General features: G+C 37.7%; 2 protein-coding genes, 1 long non-coding RNA gene and 1 pseudogene across 5 annotated transcripts in view; 2 read left to right on the plus strand and 2 right to left on the minus strand.

Moving 5' to 3' along the window:
- Positions 1-2,455, plus strand: part of LOC147872284 (F-box and leucine-rich repeat protein 13-like) — a 4,366-nt gene extending 1,911 nt beyond the window's left edge. The window contains 3 exon segments of the mRNA XM_087358150.1: positions 39-148; positions 341-484; positions 1,384-2,455. Of these exon segments, the coding sequence (XP_087214276.1) occupies positions 39-148; positions 341-484; positions 1,384-1,593 (464 nt within the window). The 3' untranslated portion in view covers positions 1,594-2,455.
- The window catches only part of LOC147872280 (putative citrate synthase 2, mitochondrial pseudogene), a 27,906-nt pseudogene extending 16,768 nt beyond the window's left edge, over positions 1-11,138 (minus strand). Inside the window, exon 1 of one of the 2 annotated variants that reach the window (XR_015537670.1) lies at positions 11,012-11,138. The product of XR_015537670.1 is annotated as a putative citrate synthase 2, mitochondrial pseudogene, transcript variant X3 (transcript). Of the gene's footprint in view, positions 1-2,475; positions 2,559-11,011 lie in introns of those variants that run through there. The other variant, XR_015537669.1, reaches the window with a different exon arrangement.
- The window catches only part of LOC147872283 (F-box and leucine-rich repeat protein 13-like), a 19,376-nt gene extending 2,189 nt beyond the window's left edge, over positions 1-17,187 (minus strand). Inside the window, exons 1-6 of the mRNA XM_087358155.1 lie at positions 16,980-17,187; positions 15,434-16,766; positions 15,216-15,325; positions 14,859-15,024; positions 11,012-14,236; positions 2,476-2,558 (exon numbers count right to left, since the gene is read on the minus strand). Of these exons, the coding sequence (XP_087214281.1) occupies positions 14,953-15,024; positions 15,216-15,325; positions 15,434-16,766; positions 16,980-17,048 (1,584 nt within the window). The 5' untranslated portion in view covers positions 17,049-17,187 and the 3' untranslated portion in view covers positions 2,476-2,558; positions 11,012-14,236; positions 14,859-14,952. The remainder of the gene's footprint in view (positions 1-2,475; positions 2,559-11,011; positions 14,237-14,858; positions 15,025-15,215; positions 15,326-15,433; positions 16,767-16,979) is intronic.
- Positions 17,188-17,381: 194 nt separating this feature from the next.
- On the plus strand, positions 17,382-20,712 carry LOC147872285 (uncharacterized). Its single transcript, XR_015537678.1, has 2 exons — positions 17,382-19,814; positions 20,447-20,712. It is a non-coding gene; the product is annotated as an uncharacterized LOC147872285 (long non-coding RNA).
- Positions 20,713-21,145: the final 433 nt, after the last annotated feature.

Genomic DNA, 21,145 nt, shown 5'->3' on the forward strand with positions numbered 1-21,145 from the left:
AAATTGATTCATTGTAATCTATTTATTTTTCCCCTCAGGTTTGCAAGAACTAGGGTTGTATGGCGGCCAAAGAATCACAGATGTCAGCCTTAAGTATGCCTTTAGTTTTGTTGAACTTCGACGTTTAAGTCTGAGTTTCTGCCCGCAGGTTAGTTTCATCAGGAAATTTAATATCTCTTGCTTCTAATGGGGTTTCTTGATATCTTACCTTTTCTTCTAAAACACCAAGTCCTTCGCTTTTGATAAAATTGCACAGAAGAACAAGGGGCTTGTTAAAAATGATCATTTACAAAATTTTCATTGCTATTTTTTCTTTGTGCATTTTACATTCTGCTTTCAGGTAACAGATGCAGGCATCTCAGATCTGGCCTCAAAGAACCCAAGCATTGAAACCCTTGAAATGAACTCTTGTATCAATATCACAGACAGTGGCATTATTGAACTTGTGAATCATTTGTCAAGACTGAAACATCTTGAATTGCGGGTATATGTCACTTTATATCAATCAAGTTAACTTGGCACATAACACATGCTGATAAAGTTAATAAGCGAGAACCCAGGATTGTATTTCTGTGGTTCCTCATGATTACTTCAGATTATCAAATTATTTTAATAAAATATGTTTTATAGAGAAGTCCTTCAGATCTGAAACTAAACAAAGTATTTTCAAACATAATAAATAAAATAAATAAAACATTTTAAGAGTAGAATCTGTGATAGATCATAATGGGCTATCAAATTAAAGTTTCACAGTGATACATTACAAATCTCCCCATAAAAGTATCTTCCAAATAAAAACCATATATATATATATCTTCTTCTTCTTCTTATAGCGTTATAACCCTGTGTGGGTCTTAGCTTGTTCGATGAATTTTTTCCATTCTGTCCTATCATTCACAATTCTTCTCCATCCCCTTACTCCCATCGTCCTCACATCCTCCTCCACGTCGTCTATCCATCGTTTCCGTGGTCTCCCTCTCATCCTTCTTCCCATCGGTCTCCATTCCATCACTCTTCTAGTTACCCTGTTTCCTTCCATTCTTGCAAAATATATATATATATATATATATATATATATGCCAAAAATAAAGTATTTAAAAATAATTACCATTTGGAGATATGGAAAATTTGCAGTGACAATGAATTCCAAATGAAGGAGTTTATCATAAAACAATATGTAATTAATTGTTATAATGTGAAATATTACAATTTTGCATTTCTAATCTGCTCAGTGATGGCATTGTGTTTATCGTGGCCAGTACACAAGCAACTGTCACATGATATGTTTACAATTTTCTTCAAACTTCTCTGGATAATTGATACATAGCAGTGTGATTATTATCTGTTGCAAGTGCTAAATAAAGGGTACGATCTCCTCCACAGGGATTCTCCAAGCTGACAGATGCAAGCCTTACAGCAATTGGACAGAGATGTAGCAATCTGAAGTACCTGCATATAAGGGACTGCTCTGGCATGTATCCAGAAGGGGCAGAACATTTAAAATTATGCCTGTACTCCCACCACGAACTTCACACTTTTTTCCTTGCTTCCAAGAAATTTAATAAATCTAGTATAAAGGAACTTTCAGCTTAATGATTCATGATGAAAGTTCTTGATTTTACAACATTTACAAAACTTTCTTTGAGGTTGGATTAAAGGTGTTGAAGTATGGACTGGAAACATCTGGTTCGGGACGCAGTCCAGTGATGGGCTCTTGTGAAAACAATAATGAATGTTCGAGTTCTGTGAGAAACAGGTAATTTACTATCAGGATGACAATAAGCTTTACAGTAAGGACTCTGTTTCACGGAGTTGGTCAGAAATGAGAAATAGGAAGGCATGTCAAAACGCTAAATTGGGTCCAACCAGTCTTAAACCCTGGATTTTTGGCTCAAGAATCCAGCACCTTATCCCTACATTTCCAGGTCTCCCATTTTAAGAGTGAGAACTACTTGTATATCTATGTCAATGCCATTATGTATCATTCTGGATAACATACAAACTAGTCTCATGTAAAGAATGTCAGATTGTGGTTTCTGTTATTCCCACCATCTAACTCTAATGCATGGCTGATTTCTTGGTAATCCATCTACAAGACTGTCTAATGTATTTTACATTTTTCATACACCAGACATGTCAGTGAATTTCCATCTTACAACATTACCAGTTTCCTTAAACTGGTAATACCAAATTTCAATAAGAAATTGTTTTATGAGCTGACGGGTTTCTACCATATCCAGGTGAAAGCTTACATTGCATTATCATAAATTATTTGTTTAAACCAAACCAGAAGAAACACTGCTTCATCTTGAACTGTTTCCATTGCAATGAGGCAAAAAGTGGCGTGAGCTTAGATTTTTGAAGTGGACTCTAGTTTTGACACCAACAAGACAGAAACAAAACTGAGATTTTCTTGACTTTTTCACAACAAAAATAAAACTTTTTATTAAATGGGTATATTTTCACAGTGCTTACCTCAAGTATCCTTTTTCCTAGAGCCACAGGAGTTTCCAAAAGATTTATCTGTCAGTCCATGTCTAGAGAATACTGTTGTTACACTGCAAATGAAAACCAGCAGTTATTTGTTTTCACATTTTGTTCAAATATTTTGTTTTTCTTATTCAGTGATACATAATGCAACAAGCAGATCTTTGCTGTCTCTGGTATTTGATTTAGGACACTCTTATGGTTGTTCTCCATTTCCAATGTAAGATGTAGGTCGGAGGAGCTTTTTATTACTAATTCTAGAGCAACGCGCTCCTTTCGGAGCGCATTCTCTATAGACCTTGTCATTCGTTCTCGATAATTTCGCGTTTTTCGTCTATCGGTTTCTGTTGATATTTAATACTTCGTTTTTCAGCGTGTTTTTTCGCTCTTCAGTTCTTGCTGGATAAATTTTTCTACGTATGTTCTTAATATGGTCTCGTTTATCAATGTAAGTTTTCTTTCGCTTTTCCTTATATGTTAAATAAGTGTGATGTTTTAGTTTTTTACATCGCTGTTCAGAGGCCGACTGTTCTTGGTCAGTTAACTTTCTACGTCCAACTCCACCCTTGGCAATCTTCGATGTATGGTTCGATAAAGACGTATTGATCTGTGAAAATGCTATGGGTAATAACGAAAGGGGATTGTTGACAGCAATATATCAACACAACAGTGCAGAGTAAACAAATGACGTAACATTTTTTATTCTATGATTTCAAATAGTAAAAATGTGACACTTTTACATTTGTCGATAAATTTTCTAGATTTCTTAATGTGATTATCGTCGAGGATAATCCGATCATCGTTATAACGTCGCCATGCTTAAAATGTCCGTCGTTTTCATTACCGTTAATGTATACAAATTCGCCTGCACTTTGCAACTTCCAATATTTTCCGTACATAAATTGGTTGTCTTGACTAATTCTCATTATTTCAAATGGGCGTAGTCCATTTTGAGTCAATTATTTATTTCCAAAATCATGTGCTTTTGACGGTCACCAACAACAATTTCGTTCGTTCCACATACGTAGGGTTGTTGGCATTCCGTACAGATCTGTTTGTGTTTGATAGTTCAATAAGTCTTTGAAATTTGTCGCGTTCGTCTGTGGTATGTTCATTACCAATGTTTGGATTCTATAACGTTCTTGACGTTGATGACCATTTGTACGTGTTTTTGTATCCGCCGTGTGGTATTCAAACAGGTTTTGCGTCTCAGTAGGTAAATTTTTGAAAATGTAGATAGTTTCGGACACACTTTGGAAACTTATTCTCAAATGTGGGTTAAGGTTTTGTCGTATTGAAAGGACATTATGTATATTCAGAGGCTGTATGTATACGGTAGCAATCTCGGAGATCAATTGTGCACCATAGTTGTCGCCGTTGTTGACATTGAATATCATTTCTTTTAGACTTTCGACTAACGTAGCAGCTGAATGCAACATGTTTATTGAGGAAATCAAAAAGCAGTCTGATCCATTGACATTCTCCAGTTTCAAATGTTCGATGGTTGGTACAAATTCACGTGTAATCGTCGTTTTATTCTGCCTCACTCTCCGTATAGGTTGTTCATTGTTTTTTCCTTCAACTTTCACATGTTTAATAACATAATTTGTTAACATTTTAAAACATTCTGCAATGGTGATGTTATGTGTGTTCTTGGAGGAAGAAACCGCGTTTGCAGATTTTACTTTGATGAGTTTTGTCTCTAAAGGCTCAATACGAATGTAGGAACAAATGTTTATAAGAAACGTAACTGGTGAAATTTAATATCACAACAAATTCCGTAACAACTTCCTTCGAGGGACACAGCATATGGCATACCCGAACATGCAACACATGTATTACCCAGGCGCTCAACACACACATGACTTACGTGCCTCCTCTCCTGAATACCATCTGTACCGTCTTTTCTTGGTTGATTTGGAACCTGTTTTGTTGCGCCCAGGTTACTAGTCGCTTGAATGTTTCCTGCAAGTCACTTTTATTCGTCGAGCCTAGGGCCATATCGTCAGCGTAGGTATATAGTGACGTTGCGGGTAGACATACTTTCCTGATGCCGGCCGTGTGGATGTTGAGTAAGAGTGGGCTTAGTGGATCCCCTTGTAATACCCCTCTGGTTTGTATGATTTCTTTTGATTTCGTTATGGTGTCGTCGATTCTGATCAGGTTGTGGGTCAGGATGTTGTGGATTAGGATGGATGTGCTTTTATCCAGTCCTATCTTTTCCAGTGAGTACCTGTTCACACTGTCAAAGGCTTTTGTGTAGTCAATGAAAATTGTAATCGTATAGTACTTCTGTTTTGGGGTTCGGAGAGCCTCCTTGATGTCGTTTAGCAGGTTTTCTATTTCTTGTAGGCAGGAGCGGCCTCTTCTAAACCCAACTGCTCTTGAGGGATTTGTTATCAGCTATCTTCGTGATTGTTTTCGTTAGTATGGTTGTCAGCAGTTTGAATGAGCTATTTTCTAGGGCTAGCCCCCTGTAGGAGTAGGGGTCGTCAGTGGCACCCTTGCCTTTGTATAGCATTTTGATATTTGATACTCTCCAGGGATCTGGCAGCTCACCAAGTTTCAGGCACTGGTTGAAGAGGCCTTCAATGTTTCTATGAGTAGCGGGCAGGAGACTATGATGTGCTCATTGAAGATACCATCTGGCCCAGCTGCCTTGTTTCTTTTGAGAACTCCTACTGTTTCAGTAATATCTTTTGTGGAGATTGGTCTGTATGTCCTTGTTATTGGTGGTGGCAGTGTGGGGTAGGCTCGATTTTCTCCAGTCGGGTTCAGAATGTCTGTAAAGTGTGTTTGCCAAGTCTCCATCTTGATGGTGGGCAGTATTGGTACTGTCCTGTTTCCTTGCCTTTGAGTATGTTGCTTGTAGAGTAATCCATCTTTTTCTGTAACAGTGCACATCGAACCATGGCTTTGCTTGTCTTTTCTTGACAGCGATTATTGCAGATTGGAGTAGCTGTTGTATCTGTTGAGTTGCTTTTGTAACACTGCTCTGTATGGCTAATTGAATTGACTCCAATTCCTCTCTTGCTTCTGCTAGGACTTGCAAATCAAGCTTTCTCGATGCTTTTGTGGCTCTTTTCTGATGGACTGACATTGCATTAGTCTGCATGTCAAAGGTGGCGATGACTGGGACGTATTTTCTGAGTGGCTCTAGGCTAGACGAGTAGTCCACTGTTTGTTGTCTTACACGCATGTTGTTTCCTCTGCAGAATATGATGTCCATTGGGTGCGAGATATGTTTTTTGCTCTGCATTGCCTATTAGCCTAAAGCCTTCTTCTTCGAGAGCTTCGACTAGCAGTTTGCTCCTTTGTGTGGCCTTATCTATTCGGCAGTTGAAATCTCCTGCTATTATTACTGGATCTTCAGGATGTATTAGTCATGTTGCACTCATTATTGTTGCTATTATTGTTTCTATGCCTGTATGGGGTTTCAAGTACATGGCTAGGATGTTTACAGTGTCTGTCTTAACTAAGGTGTAGTTATCATCGCTGTGTCTGAGGGTCACCTGGCCTAACTTAAGATCGGTATAGCAAGATATTCCCCCGTAGGATCTTCCCTCGTTTCTCTGTTGTGCTAGAGTGTGTGCTGAGTGTTTCCCTGGGAGCTCTATTGGGTCTGTAGTCATTGTATCTGTCAGTATGTAATAGTTTTGTATCTGCAATAATGAAGTCCATCAAGGCTGGTGAAATATTGAAAGTTGCAAGGAATGTATTTTGACAATATGTGTACTCCAAAATGGAGTCTGGAATACACTACCCACTCTTTGTAATTTTATAAATTAATTAAATCTGCTATACCTAGATACATATTGGTGACATTAAAAATTCAAACCCAATAAAAATGAAATTGAAGTTCTCATCTATAAGCAGTAGATGTCAACCATTGTTTTTCTGGGATATTTTACAATCTAGGAGTGGTTTCCTTCACTGTTAAGAGCCGATCTTTGCATTACATGGCATCTGCTTCATATATGACAGGTATCTGACCTGAATCCTTCCCTAGTACTGGTTATTATTTTTTCTCATCCTCAGCCCAATAATGTGCCACATGCAATTGCTGTTTAATGCAAAGCAACGTTTTTTAAGAATTGGCAGTCTTTCATTGATGTTGCATAACCTCTTCAGTTGATGCAGCAGTGAAGCTGATTTTGGAGTATTGACTAGTTTTAGTTACTTTAGATGTTCTATACAGAAGAAATTCAAAGATTCTATTTAAGATGAAATAAGTTCAATCAGAAGTTGACAAATTACTCATTTACGTACATACATCTGCTAATGTGAATATAGCAGCAAAATCTTGGTTATGATGTTATAGAGTGATACATATTCTTTAAGTAGGACTTGACTGTTTAGTATGGGGAATTGTGCATACTTATTGATATTTCTCATACATCAAATACATACTTTTGTAAACATTAGTGAAATTTTATCTTCGCATCACTTCTGTTGTCAGAGTAATTAAACACCCATATTCTTGCATTTTGGTAAAATAATCATTGTATAACAATATTTCGTAATGTGTAGGTATGTTTATTAGCTACTGCGTCCCGCTGAATTTAACTTGTATTTGCAGTGGTCATCTGGGATAATTTTATTGTTTCAGATGTACACTCACCCAGTACCCACAGTATCGATTTTCTGTAGGTTCGTAGGTGGCAGAAAAGTATTAAGAGATACTCATTTTGCTAAAGCGCCTACATGGCACATACAGGGACAGCTTTACAACCTTTTTTAAGCGATGTATAAATTATTTTAGCGGTGAACGCTGTATAAACTGCAACAAGCAAATAGGCAAAGGCTGTTATACTATATTAGGTGATCTGTGGTCATACTCTCTAAACACGTAAGATACCTGCACTGGTAACGACGTTTACATCTTATACGTTGGTCACATTGTATGAGGGAAACAAACATAAAAGCATCATTTTTGAAATGAAGTCTGTGACAGGTATACGTATTGTGTGTATTACAGACGAATTTGAAATCTGCGGATCGAAATATAGTGTAGTGAAGTATTCTCATTATTTTTCAATTGTACCTATACATCCTTCTACCGAAACGTAGTTTGTTTTCGCGAATGAATTAAAGAACTTTGTTAGAATGGACGATGCAGTAAGCAAAGGTCCGATTCCGTTGTGGCAGAAGGAGTGTTCTGAGGTCTACGATTTAAGGTGTGCTCTTTGTGGTATTTAAGATAGTTTAAACGAATCTGTATGGTTGAAGATTTCAGAAATTTCACATTTAAACTGTTTCTTATGAAGGCATCCTGAATTTAATAATAGCTGAACAGTTGTCATAGGAAGTTGAGGTTATATTAAGCCGAGCAAAACAAATTAATTAATGTAAAACATTTCTGTGAAGTGAAAAGTGCGGATCAATATATCATGTTGATTTAAAGTTTGACACATTTTTAAACATGTTACGAATTTTTGAAGCAAGCTTTCCTGATGACACAGTTAACAGGAACAACCTAATGGGAATTTTAAAGGCATGTAACATACCCAGTCAACTTATTGTAGGAATTTATAACATTTATAAAAAAATCAACCTCATTGCAATAAAAATGGAATCTGATCTCTCAGAATTGGAATTGTTAAGATTAACCTTTCAGATGGCTGGTTGCTCAGTTAAAGATAGAATATGGTGTGAGTGTGCAGTAACATTGTTTGCAGTGCTGATAGAAGTTTTGCTTAATTCTTTTCGTGACAGGGCTGATGGCAATGATTCTTGTGGTCTGTGGAAATGATTCAGTATGTTAAATTGGAGTATGTTTCATAATTTAAATGGAAGTTTTAAAAAAAATATATATATATATATAATATGACAGAGAGGCGGAGATGGTTGTCACACAGTGGTTCCAATCCCAGGCGGCAGACTTCTACGACACAGGTATTCAAAAGTTGGTCCCACAGTATGACAAATGTCTCAATTGCTGTGGCGAATATGTTGAAAAATAGCTGGACACTTGCTGTATCTGTTGCAATAAATATTTCCATGAAATTGTGTTTTGTTTCTGTAAACGGCCCCAGGGAAACTTACTTTGTAGACCAGCCTCGTACTTGGAGGTTTAGCACCACATGTTAAGGAGGGAAGTGGACATCCGCTTGTAAGTGCTAGAAGGAATCTTCGCGCTACGTGTGCAGAAAACATATTTAGGGATTTGCTTATTATTCGATCTTACATCTAAGCGACCCTGTTCTTAACTAAATTCTGTTCATTATGCCCCAGAGAGTTACATTTAGGAGAGATCGTGGGGAACCAGGTTGTGCGGATGTTGTAAGAGTCTCTCTCTTTCACGAGAAAGGGGTGATTCTTTACGCCAAACGCGGACTCTACGCCAAGGGAAATTAATGTTATATAATTCTTGGTTGGAGCCTGTAAGTTTGTTAACCAATCAGGAATGAGTTGTTTTCTTATGAATGCATCTCAACCCCGTAGTTGAGGGTGTGAGACTTCACTTCGACTTCTCACTTCGAGTAGTCAGTCGGCACATTTTGGAACCTTAATTAGACAAAATACAACTACATTTAAAGTATCCAAACTGCCAAGACCAACGCAAGTGATTAATAGCTTGACTGAGATATATTGTAAATTTATCATTTATACCGAACATTATCTGTAACCTCAGTGTTATGCCTGTGTGAATAAATATTGGCGCCTTCCTCGAAATCAATCGAGTGTTATCATCATTAGCTGCCACGAACATGCCGTTAACACCTCCTGAGATCCAAAGAGCATCTACCGACGAGCTAGGACCGAACAACATCCAGCATCCGTCACCGCCTCGCAAATTAAAACATTATCCTTGAAGCAAACCCCCACATCGTCCCGGTAGCAGAGGGACTCAACAGCCACCCCGAGTAGGCTACAGCTCTACGCTGTTTAACCAGTCCACCTTCGAAGCTGAGCAGTCGACGGTTACATCATTTATAGATTGTTCCCATTCTTTAACTATTCTACCAGTAAATATAATAAACAAAGATGGGGTAGTCCACATCCTTGCCTTACCCGTTTATTGGTAATTATGGGTTCTGAGGTTCGTCCATCTAAATAATAAAAACAATTTTTTAATTTGTATATAGCCTTTGTGATGCTCTTATTAATTTTAACTATGATTTCTTCATTTAAAACCTGCCACGAATCAAACTGTCACAGGTTTTCTCGTAGCCAATGAATAATATAAATGCTGGAGAACTTTAAACTCTTCTTTATTCTCCATAATATGTTGAAGTGTAAATATGGCATCCATAGTGATTCTTTCTACCCTAAAACCTCATTGTTCTTCCCCTAAAAATGTTTCCCTGATTGAATTCAATTTATTTCTAAGTATGTTTGCACATAATTTGGAAGCAGTTGATAATAATGCAATACCTCTACAATTATTGCCTTTGTTTTAGGTCCTTTTTTGTGTATTGTGATAACCAAACCTGTTTCTCTGTCCTTGGGTATTTGAAGATATTGAGATATGTTATTAGAAAGTTCAAGTAATTTCTCCTTCAGCAACTGTGCCCCAGTTCGAAAAGATAATTTCTTAAACCATCCTTTGTTTCCATCTGTAATTTCTTGGATAAATACAAATAACTCCCATAACTTAATTTTGTTCCGATTTTTACAATTCTTGGGGGATGTCCACTCGTAATTTAGTACTTTAAGTTTCTGGTCTTTCCTGACTAACATTGCAAAGCCTGATGATTCCCACTTTTCCCCTGGTACCCCCGAGTAAATCATTATAAATTTTCTTAATTCTTTTCAGCTTTTATTCTTTTTTAATTTCCGAAATTATTGCAATATATATTTTCCTATTTAACAATTCTAACTCTAGTCAATCTTCTTTGTTGGTAATACCCCGAACATTCAATGATGTATTTTTTATGCTCTTAATCATGTCGTCGTAAGTAAAATCCATCCTGCATTTTTCCTTGAGATTTTATCCCCTGGATTGGTTACCAGTTGAAGTCCAGTAGCAGGGTTGCTGTCTTACAGCTCCTGGACAGGCGTTATTAGCTGATAATTCCCCACCCCAATGGAATGTTTGTTTTTTACGCCATGACTCGATTACCCTTGCCTCGTTAGTGGAAACAGGGTGCACCACGTAAAGGCGAGGATTGCAATTAGATAGGAAAGGCTATGAGTTCCGCATCACCACCCCTTGCTACCCCTCGGCTGTTTGTTAAATTTTAAAATTAAGTCTCCATTGTGACAGGAATTAGAAACAAAATTAGTTAATTAGGATTTCAGTCGCACATTCCTTCCTTAAAAGTAGATCAACCAAGTTCAGAGGCAAATACAATGCCATTGTTTACGCCAGAACTTCACAACAATCGTCCCGCGGGCCGCATGGGCCCCCCGGAAACATTTTCCCTTTCGCAGGGGTGATGGGGTCAACAGCCACCGAGCCCTTGAAAAATCGTCTTTAAAATGAATCAAGTATAATAAAATCCGACGATATTTTTAAATTTGTTTCCTTCTTATAGAGACATTTTATATTAAATAAAACCACCCAGTAGGCGTTACTTACTTTTCACTGCTCGTGGCTTGGCTTGCTTCCGGCGCGACAACGTCGCGATGCTAGGCGTCACAACGTCCGCACTGAGGCCCAGGCTACCGAAGGAAGATGACGTCCAGTGCTGAGTACAAAACTTCAGTCCGAAACCAAAACAGTGACGTTTACACTCACACATCATCCGTGACTTCATGAACATAGCTTCTCTAGTGAAAAAATTAGCATGTTTGAATGTCACAGTGTAACGAACAAGACGGTGAATGAAAACGAATAGCTGAATGACGAAATATATTTTCAAATGTCACAAACTCACAGTTCGCTCCTGCGCCCCAAACAACAACAGTGAAATATTCCCCGTTGTTTTTATACAATAACCATAACATGAACGGAACAATCAGTACATCGTATGTAAACTCTAACCGCAAACACCATCACAGCTGTCACAACCATTTGTTTTTCTGCTATTTTCAGTTAAACGACCACTCAAAAACAGCATTCATATGAGCAGATTACACATATTATTTTGATGCAAATTAACTGTCACTGACGTTTCTTTGACATGTTTTTGTTTGATTGAATTTCGTCCAGAACCACGTGGAATTTAAAAAACAGAGATGTTTAATGTGATGTGTAGTTGGAATGAAAACAGGGCAGATAAAACTGAAAAATAACTCAAAAAGTCCATTTATTTCTTGACTATTTTTAAACTCAAACGATGTTTTGTTGTAGACGTCAAGAATTCACAACCTGGGTGTTAAAACAACAAACTAATACTTTCATACTGTACGAGACATCTAGCGGTGAACGTTTGCATCATAGCATTTGCCATGCCATCTCATGATATAAAACTAAACCACATATGTAATATGGAATTAGATAAATCAGCTGGTAGCAGGAAAAGCTTAAGTTGAAGGTCTTGAAAAAGTATTCTTGTTAAATGTATTAATTACTGACATTACACACACACAGCAATCTGACGTGGAGTCCGTCATAAAAATCTCAAGTGAAAGTAGACATCGAAGTACTAAAAATGATGAATTTGTTCAAGTTCCCATCCAGGTAAGAATTGTCAACATCTGCAGTGGCATCTAAACAGTTATGCATAAGATTATGTAAGGTATGATATTGAATATTTTATTGTGACGTGTGCTTTAATTTTTCGTTTTTAAAAGTTGAAGCTTATGTGATCACCTCTTAAAAACATTCTACTAAAACAATTTTTTTTCGTTGCCTTGTTATATTTTAAATTGTTTTCATATTCCAGATTATAATATACATCCTGCAGTTCCTGCCATTGTCAGACAGAATAAGTGCCTCGCAAGTGTGCCATTTGTGGCATAATGCATCAAAATACCTGAAACTGCATAGCAATGAAGCAGTGGTATTTCAATATGACCTCACTAGACCACTACAAGTCTTCGAAAATAGTCTTCGAACGTTTCTGAATTTTGTGTTCAAAGAAGTAGAACTAGGAGGAAACTTAACCAAATTTTGGGATAGATTCTGTCCACAAATGCAGTCTCTTTCCATCGATTGTTGTGATATATCAGAAAAGACCTTTGTAGATATTTTATTAAAGTGCTCACATTTAGAAACTCTCGATGTGAGTTGGTGTTATAAACTTTTAAAGTCAGGAAGGGTTCTGGAGAAGAAATTTGATGTTATTCTGCTTAGTAACACTCTTGTCAAACTTAGGGAGCTAAGACTTGATCCAAATTCAGATTTGTCAGATGCCCTTTTCAATAGATTTATGGCAATTGCTTCCAATTTGGAAGATGTCATTGACAGGATGTCGGATCTGTTTCAATTTTGACCTGTGTAAGAAATATTATCCTGGTGACATGTTAGAATCTGGCTACACAATGACATCACAAAGTGTTCTCACATTCACTAATATACTACAACATATTGTGTCAAAAGCACGGAAGATTAGAAAGTTGAGGTTTGGTGGCACGGACATTGATGATGCAGCATTGTCACAACTTGCAGAAGTACCAGAACTACATCTTGAAACACTTCATCTTCAGTCTTGCCGACAGCTGAACAATGAAGGCATACTCAGCCTCACAGAGTACCAACACAGTCTCACTCAATTAGATTTAAGTCATTGTCATGGCATTGGTGATCCTTCTCTCATAGCTATCTGTCACAACCTAAAGAACCTTTTGATTCTCAATATAGAGTTCTGCTATGCCATAACAAACACAGGCATATCCGAACTTTGTCATCTCAAGAAATTAGTAAATTTAAACCTGTCAATGTGGCGTCAGGTATCAGGTGAGGGCATTGAGAGGGGACTTTGCTCCTCTGTAAATCTGCAGTTGCAACGACTTAATCTTGCTGAACACTTCTTCGATGAGAGAACTTTGTGTTGTATGGCAGAGAACCTTCCTAGGCTTATATATCTTGACGTTGGAGGCTGTTCCAATGCAGTGACAGACATGTCTGTTCAGGCCATTTTCCAAGACCAAGTTTGGCTTCGATCCCTCAAACTGACGGAGTCACAAAGTAACAGATGCTGGAATCACAGGGATGGGGTTGAGAACAAGAGGGTCAGAACAAGCAGAAGAGTGGAAATGGAGATGTGTGAAGACCAGGACACAGAAGAAGTTGAAAATGGTGCTGGATTCTTGAGCCAAAAATCCAGGGATTAAGATTGGTTGGACCCAATGAAGTGTTCTGACATGCCTTCCTATTTCTCATTTCTGACCAAGTCCATGAAACAGAGTCCTTACTGTAAAGCTTATTGCCATCCTGATAGTAAATTCCCTGTTTCTCACAGAACTCGAACATTCACTTCTGTTTTCACAAGAGCCCATCACTGGACTGCGTCCCGAACCAGATGTTCCCAGTCCATACTTCAACACCCTTAATCCAATCTCAATCAAGGTTTTGTAAATGTTGTAAAATCAAGAACTTTCATCATGAATCATTAAGCTGTAAGCTCTGTCTGACAAATTTTCATTTTCACTAAATAAATGTGGTTACTAGTGTCACAATAAAGAACAGAACTTCACTTGTGGAGGTGGAGGTACTAGATTCATTCCTTTACACTAGATTTATTAAATTTCTTCAAAGCAGGTTCTGCCTGTGTTGTCTGTGCAGACACTGCAGCCATAATTTCAAATGTTCTGGCCCTTCTAAATACATGCCAGAGCAGTTGGTTATATCCAGAAACTTCAGATTGCTACATCTCTGTCCAATTGCTGTAAGGCTTGCATCTGTTGGCTTGGATCATCCCTGCGGAGGAGATCGTACCCATTATTTAGCACTTGCAACAGATAACAATCACACTGCTATGTATCAATTATCCAGAGAAGTTTGAAGAAAATTGTAAACATATCATATGACAGTTGCTTGTGTACTGGCCATGATAAACACAACGCCATCACTGAGCAGTAATGTAATGCAAAATTGTAATATTTCACAGAATAACAATTAATTACATATTCTTTTATGATAAACTCCTTCATTTGGAATTCATTGTCACTGCAAATTTTCCATATCCCCAAATGGTAATTATTTTTAAATACTTTATTTTTATATGGTTTTTATTTGGAAGATACTTTTATGGGGAGATTTGTAATGTATCACTGTGAAACTTTAATTTGATAGCCCATTATGATTTATCACAGATCCTACACTTAAAATGTTTTATTTATTTTATTTATTATGACTGAAAATACTTTGCTTAGTTTCAGATCTGAAGGACTTCTCTATAAAATATATTTTATTAAAATAATTTGATAATCTGAAGTAATCATGAGGAACCACAGAAATACAATCCTGGGTTCTCGCTTATTAACTTTATCAGCATGTGTTATGTGCCAAGTTAACTTGCTTGATACAAAGTGACATATACCTGCAATTCAAGATGTTTCAGTCTCGACAAATGTGTCACAAGTTCAATAATGCCACTGTCCGTGATTCTGTTACAAGAGTTCATTTTATGGGTTTCAATGCTTGGGTTCTTTGAGGCCAGTGCTTGGGTTCTTTGAGGCCAGATCTGAGATGCCTGCATCTGTTACCTGAAAGCAGAATGTAAAATGTACAAAGAAAAAATAGCATTGAAATGTGGTAAATGATCGTTTTTAACAAGCCCCTTGTTCTTCTGTGCAACTTTATCAAAAGCGAAGGACTTGGTGTTTGAGAAGAAAAGGTAAGATATTAAGAAACCCAATGAGAAGCAAAACATTTTAAATTTCCTGATGAAACTAACCTGCCGGCAGCAACTCAGACTTAAATGTCGAAGTACAACAAAACTAAAGGCATACTTAAGGCTGACATCTGTGATTCCCTGGCAGCCACACAAATCTAGTTCTTGCAAACCTGAGGGGAAAAATAAATAGATTACAATGAATCAGTTTATCTAATGATATCCTTAAATTATACGACCAAACAAAAGTCTGTATTTAAATATAAACTTATTCTGCATACCTTTCAATCTAATAATTGAGAAACCATTTTCAACTTCTTCTCCTCTTTTTCTCAACCCCATCCCTGTGAGTCCAGCATCTGTTACTTTGCGACACATTGTCAGTTTGAGGGATCGAAGCCACACCTGGTGTTGGAAAATGGTCTGAACAGACATGTCTGTCACTGCATTGGAACACTCTCGAAGGTCAAGATATATAAGCCTAGGAAGGTTCTCTGCTATAAGACACAAAACTCTGTCATCTAAGAGGAGTTCAACAAGATTAAGTCGTTGCAACTGCAGATTTACAGAAGAGCAAAGTCCCCTCTCAATGCCCTCACCTGATACCTCATCACATTTTGACAGGTTTAAATTTACTAATTTCTTGAGATGACAGAGTTCTGATATACCTTTGTTCGTTATGGCATAGCATCCCTCCATATTGAGCATCAAAAGGTTCTTTAGGTTGTGACAGATAGCTATGAGAGAAGGATCACCAATGCCAGTACAATAACTTATATCTAATTCAGTGAGACTCTGTAGGTACTCTGTGAGTCTGAGTATGCCTGCATTGTTCAGCTGTCGGCAAGAATAAAGATGAAGTGTTTCAAGATGTAGTTCTGGTACTTCTGCAAGTTGTGACAATGCTGCATCATCAATGTCCGTGCTAACAAATCTCAACTTTCTAATCTTCCGTGCTTTTGACACAATATGTTGTAGTATATTAGTGAATGTGAGAACACTTTGTGATGTCATTGTGTAGCCAGATTCTAATATGTCACCAGGATAATATTTCTTACACAGGTCAAAATCGAAACAGATCTGACATCTTGTCAATGACAGAGCTTCCAAATTGGAAGCAATTGCCATAAATCTATTGAAAAGGGCATCTGACAAATCTGAATTTGAATCAAGTCTTAGCTCCCTAAGTTTGACAAGAGTGTTACTAAGCCAAATAACATCCGATTTCTGCTCCAGAACCCTTCCTGACTTTAAAAGTTTATAACACCCTCTCACATCGAGAGTTTCTAAATGTGAGCACTTTAATAAAATATCTACAAAGGTCTTTTCTGATATATCACAACTATCGATGGAAAGAGACTGCATTTGTGAACAGAATCTATCCCAAAATTTGGTTACTTTTCTTCCCAGTTCTACATTTTTGAACACAAAATGCAGAAATGTTCCAAGACTATTTTCAAAGACTTGTAGTGGTCTAGTAAGGTCATCTTGAAATACCACTACTTCATTGCTATGCAGTTTGGCGTTTCTTGATGCATTATGCCACAAATGGCACACTTGCAAGGCACTTATTCTGTCTGACAAAGGGAGGAACTCCAGGATGTATATTATAATCTGGAATATGAAAACAGTTTAAAATATAACAAGACAACAAGGTAATGAAAAAAATTTGTTTCAGTAGAATGTTTGTAAGAGGTGATCACATAAACTTCAAATTTTAAAAACGATAAATTAAAGCACACGTCACAATAATAGATTCAAGGTCATACACTACATAATCTTATGCATAACTGATTAGATGCCACTGCAGATGTTGAGAATCCTTACCTCAATGGGAAGTTTAACAAATTCATTGCTATCAGTACTTTCAAGTCCACTTTTACTTGAGGACGCCATGCTAGATTGCTGTATATGTGCGTGTGATGTTAGTAATTAAACAATTTAAAATGAATACTTTTTCAAGACCTTGAACACAGCCGCTTCTAACTACCAGCTGATTTATCTAATGGCATATTACATGTGTGGTTTAGTTTTATATCATGAGATGGCAAGTTGAATGAGATGATGCAAACTCTTACCGCTAGATGTCTCGTACATGAGACACTGATGAAAGTGTCAGTGGTTGTGAATTTCTTAGTGGCCTGCCCTCAACGAAGTTGGTGTTTGCGCCCGCGTATTCACTTCTCTGCAATCCTTGGGGTGAAAACAACTTCCTACTAAATGGAAAAAGTGTTTTGTTACAGGAAACGTGCGGTCTCACTGACTGACTGAGTCCGAGCTGTCTAGCAAAACAGCTGATCCCTCACTACGCGTCATGCCACTTCATAAATTGCCTGGACGACTACAACGAAACAGCCTTTACAGTTTAAAAATAGTCAAGAAATAAATGGACTTTTTGAGTTATTTTTCAGTTTTATCTGCCCTGATTTCATTCCAACTAGACATCACATTAAACATCTCCGTTTTTAAAATCCACGTGGTTACGGACGAAATTAAACCAAACGAAAACATGTGAAGAAACGTCAGTGACAGTTAATTTGCATCAAACTAATATGTGTAATCTGCTCATATGAATGTTGTTTTTGAGTGGTCGTTTAACTGAAAATAGCAGAAAAACAAATGTTTGTGACAGCTGTGATGGTGTTTGTGGTTAGAGTATACATACGATGCACTGATTGTTCCGTTCATGCTACGGTTATTGTTTAAGAAAAAACGGGGAAATTTGCTTAGTTTGATTCTGCGAGTTTCAGCAAACACATTTGGACCACGGCGCACGGAGGCATTCTGAGCTACTCATTGTGATTTCTTTTAGGTTCTCACGGCCAAGAGAATGTTGTTGTTGTTCTGGGTTGTGACCTCGTGTAGACTCGTAGTTAGATATGAACGTTTCAGAGAAAGGTGCTGTTTCCATCTTCAAGGTTGGAGACCTCTCTCAATTCAAACAAATAACATCATCACCTTTATCTTTTTGTGAGATCTGCTATTTGTGTTCCAAGATTTATTTTGTTTAAATATCTTATGGTAAATGACGAATCATCATCATCGTTACAATCTTCAACAGCGGTAGTAGCACTTTCTAGCTCGATGGAGCCGAGTCCTTCCTGAGAAGAAAAAGACCGCTCAGCCAATCATGAATTTCCCAACACTTTATGGAGTCCGAAAGTTAATTACCGTGTTCACAAGAGCCCGCCACTGGTCACTATTCTGAGTCAGATGAATCCAGTCCATACCACCCCAACCTATTTATCTAAGATCCATTTTAATATTATCCTCCCACCTACGCCCAGGTGTTCCAAACGGTCCGTCCCAGTCCGAGGCCATGTGTAAAATCTCGTAACAATTTATTAATTTTACGGGAAGGAATTGTTAGCCCACGCCCAACCCCCAAGCTGGAGGCCCACTCCATGTCGGCTGTCCCCGACTGCTTATTGAATACATTCGAAGTTGCCCTCCATATCTGGAGGAGCGTTAGTAGTAGCAACGCAGATATTAAAGAGAAACGAGATATTTTGTTTGTTGGGCCATGAATTCTGTTAGTGCTAGATGGTTCTCATTCCTAGAACTTTAATTACTCGAAGGTAAATTAGTTGAGACTTGTATCGACCGAGCAGGTGTAGCACGCGGAAAAAGCTCACAGTACAGAAAGGTTATCTTCAAACGCGTGCTTACATGATAACGATGATTTTATTTGAAAACTATTACGCCTACTTAAAGAAAATAAAGTGTCAAATTACGTTTAACAGAATGGAAGAGAAACTGGTGAACTCTCTTTAGTGAATTTTATTACATTGTAAACGGGATATTTCTTGAGTTTCTTTTTGCATCACTGCAAAAAAATCAGTGGAATCGAGTGAGGGAGGGGGAGGGGTGTGTGGTTGGGGTTGATGTGAGGGAATCGCAATCAGAACTTAATTGTTCGACCAACTCCAATCACATTCGCTGTTAGGACGACACCACTCCAATAGAAAACGTAAAATATTTATTATGTAACGTTTGTATTACACTCGTCCATAGTTCTAATTGCTTGGCGTCAGTTTTTGTTAAAAGACGCGTTGTTACTAGCCGGGATTGAAATGTCGACGATGTTTTCTGCTTAACAACGTGCAGATGTGTAGGCCCCAGCAGCGGCTTCTGTCTGATATTTTCATTGCCTGTCTTGCAGTCGGTCTTATCGTGCGAAAGATCACACCCAAGTTAAAATCCGTGCAATAATATTTTAAAAAGGTTTTGAGCTTTTTATTTATGGATACGTGCATTACATTACTAATTCATTTTGTAAAAATGTTCTTAAAATAACACCCTAGTCTAGGTTGTGATTTTTTTAAAAAATTCTCATTATTATCAGTATATATCTATTGTATATAATGAATAGAAAAATACGTAGATAAAATTATATATATATATATATATATATATCATTATACGTACACAGTGCACATTTTATGTATTGAACTTTATGTTGCCCGCATAACGAAAATGGCTGGGCAAGCCTGACTCTACATGCATTGGTACGTTCTTTAGGTGCAGGTGCTGTTTTGGTTTCAATTTTGTTTGCTAGATCTGGCCTAAGTTAATAGAAAATGTTACTAAAACCTTATTTTTCTCTAATTTCACAGTGATAATACTACTAACATCACAATCACCACCACTGCCCAGAATAAGGTTGGTACTGGCGATGGCAAAAGTATAAGTGTGATTGCCGATTATATTGATTTCATGTTTATTATTATATCGGCTTACAGAAGTACAAAATAAGCTTATTGAAATCGAAGCTCTACGGTTGAAGTTTTGTTTTTATTTTCTTATGATACTGACATAACGTACATAAAAAATGTTTGTTGTGTAACAATAATATTTTAGACCTTTTGCTATAACAATACATAGCTACAGAAGCAAAGAACTTCGTAGCCAACTGAATAAGAATAAATTGCTTAAGGATAACAATGCTCTATAGAGTTTTATTGGCGCAAAGTATTTGCGAGCCTGAGCTTCGTCAGCGTAAGGAGGGTGGGATGTTTGGAAGGGCATAGGTGGTCAAGGCGCCTTATATGCTATAGATTGTCTTCGATCCCCGTCCCTCGTCTGGCTGATCACCAATATGTGTATTTGTAAATTTCAACAAAGCTTGGAGATATCTTGCGTCAAGAAGATGGCTGTCTTCTGGGTTGTTGCGCCGTGTAATCTGAAACGTCGGTAAACTTCTAAAAGACTGCATGGCACTGAGACCCTGAAGAGAGCCATCTTCCAGCCAACCGTCGTATTTAGACAGTCAGCAGGCGCTGTGTCTGTTTCAGAGTCTGGATCTTCAGCTGAAGACATGATAGCACCCACAACAGGAGGGGAATGTTCCCCAGTTCAAACCGCCACTGGATCGTCATCTTCAACACCACCTTCACTTATCCGACAGTCTGATACCGACGTCGCTACCAACAGTAATCACAAAGGCAAGAACCGATTTCAGTGTGTCACACTGCAAATTGTATATTGCTTTTATACATTTTCCCTAAAAGATGTATTCACATATTCAATGAATGAAATTAAGACATTTTAATAAACTAAACCTTCCGCTGTTTTGTGTATCAGAATAATCGGAGAGATATGCCGATGCCATCTGTTAAGTGTAGATCACATTAGATTCCCCTTGTAATCACAACACACGGTTATGGACGATGATGTTACTATTCCGTGTTACAATGTATATAGGGGAGCCTAGGGCAGGACGGTGCCACGGGGCAGCCCAGGGTATCGGCTTTATTTCGTTTGCAATGCGTTGCGATCTACCGAGACCGGGTGAAATTACATTAGCATACAGCACAGGGTCATGTCATGGCAGTCAGCGCCATTTTGTGATTACAGTTTCTGAAATAATCACCCATGCTGGATTTTGCTTCTATATTTTACAATTTTTTCTCAAATTTCAGTGAAGGTAAGACCTATTCATTATTCATATCCACTTTATTGAACGATGCAGGTTACAAGGTGTTTTATTGAAA

Source organism: Zootermopsis nevadensis, unplaced genomic scaffold (genome assembly GCF_977971745.1).
Source record: "Zootermopsis nevadensis isolate Lab colony 2312 unplaced genomic scaffold, Znev_1.0 Znev_ptg000029l, whole genome shotgun sequence".
NCBI lineage: Eukaryota > Metazoa > Arthropoda > Insecta > Blattodea > Termopsidae > Zootermopsis > Zootermopsis nevadensis.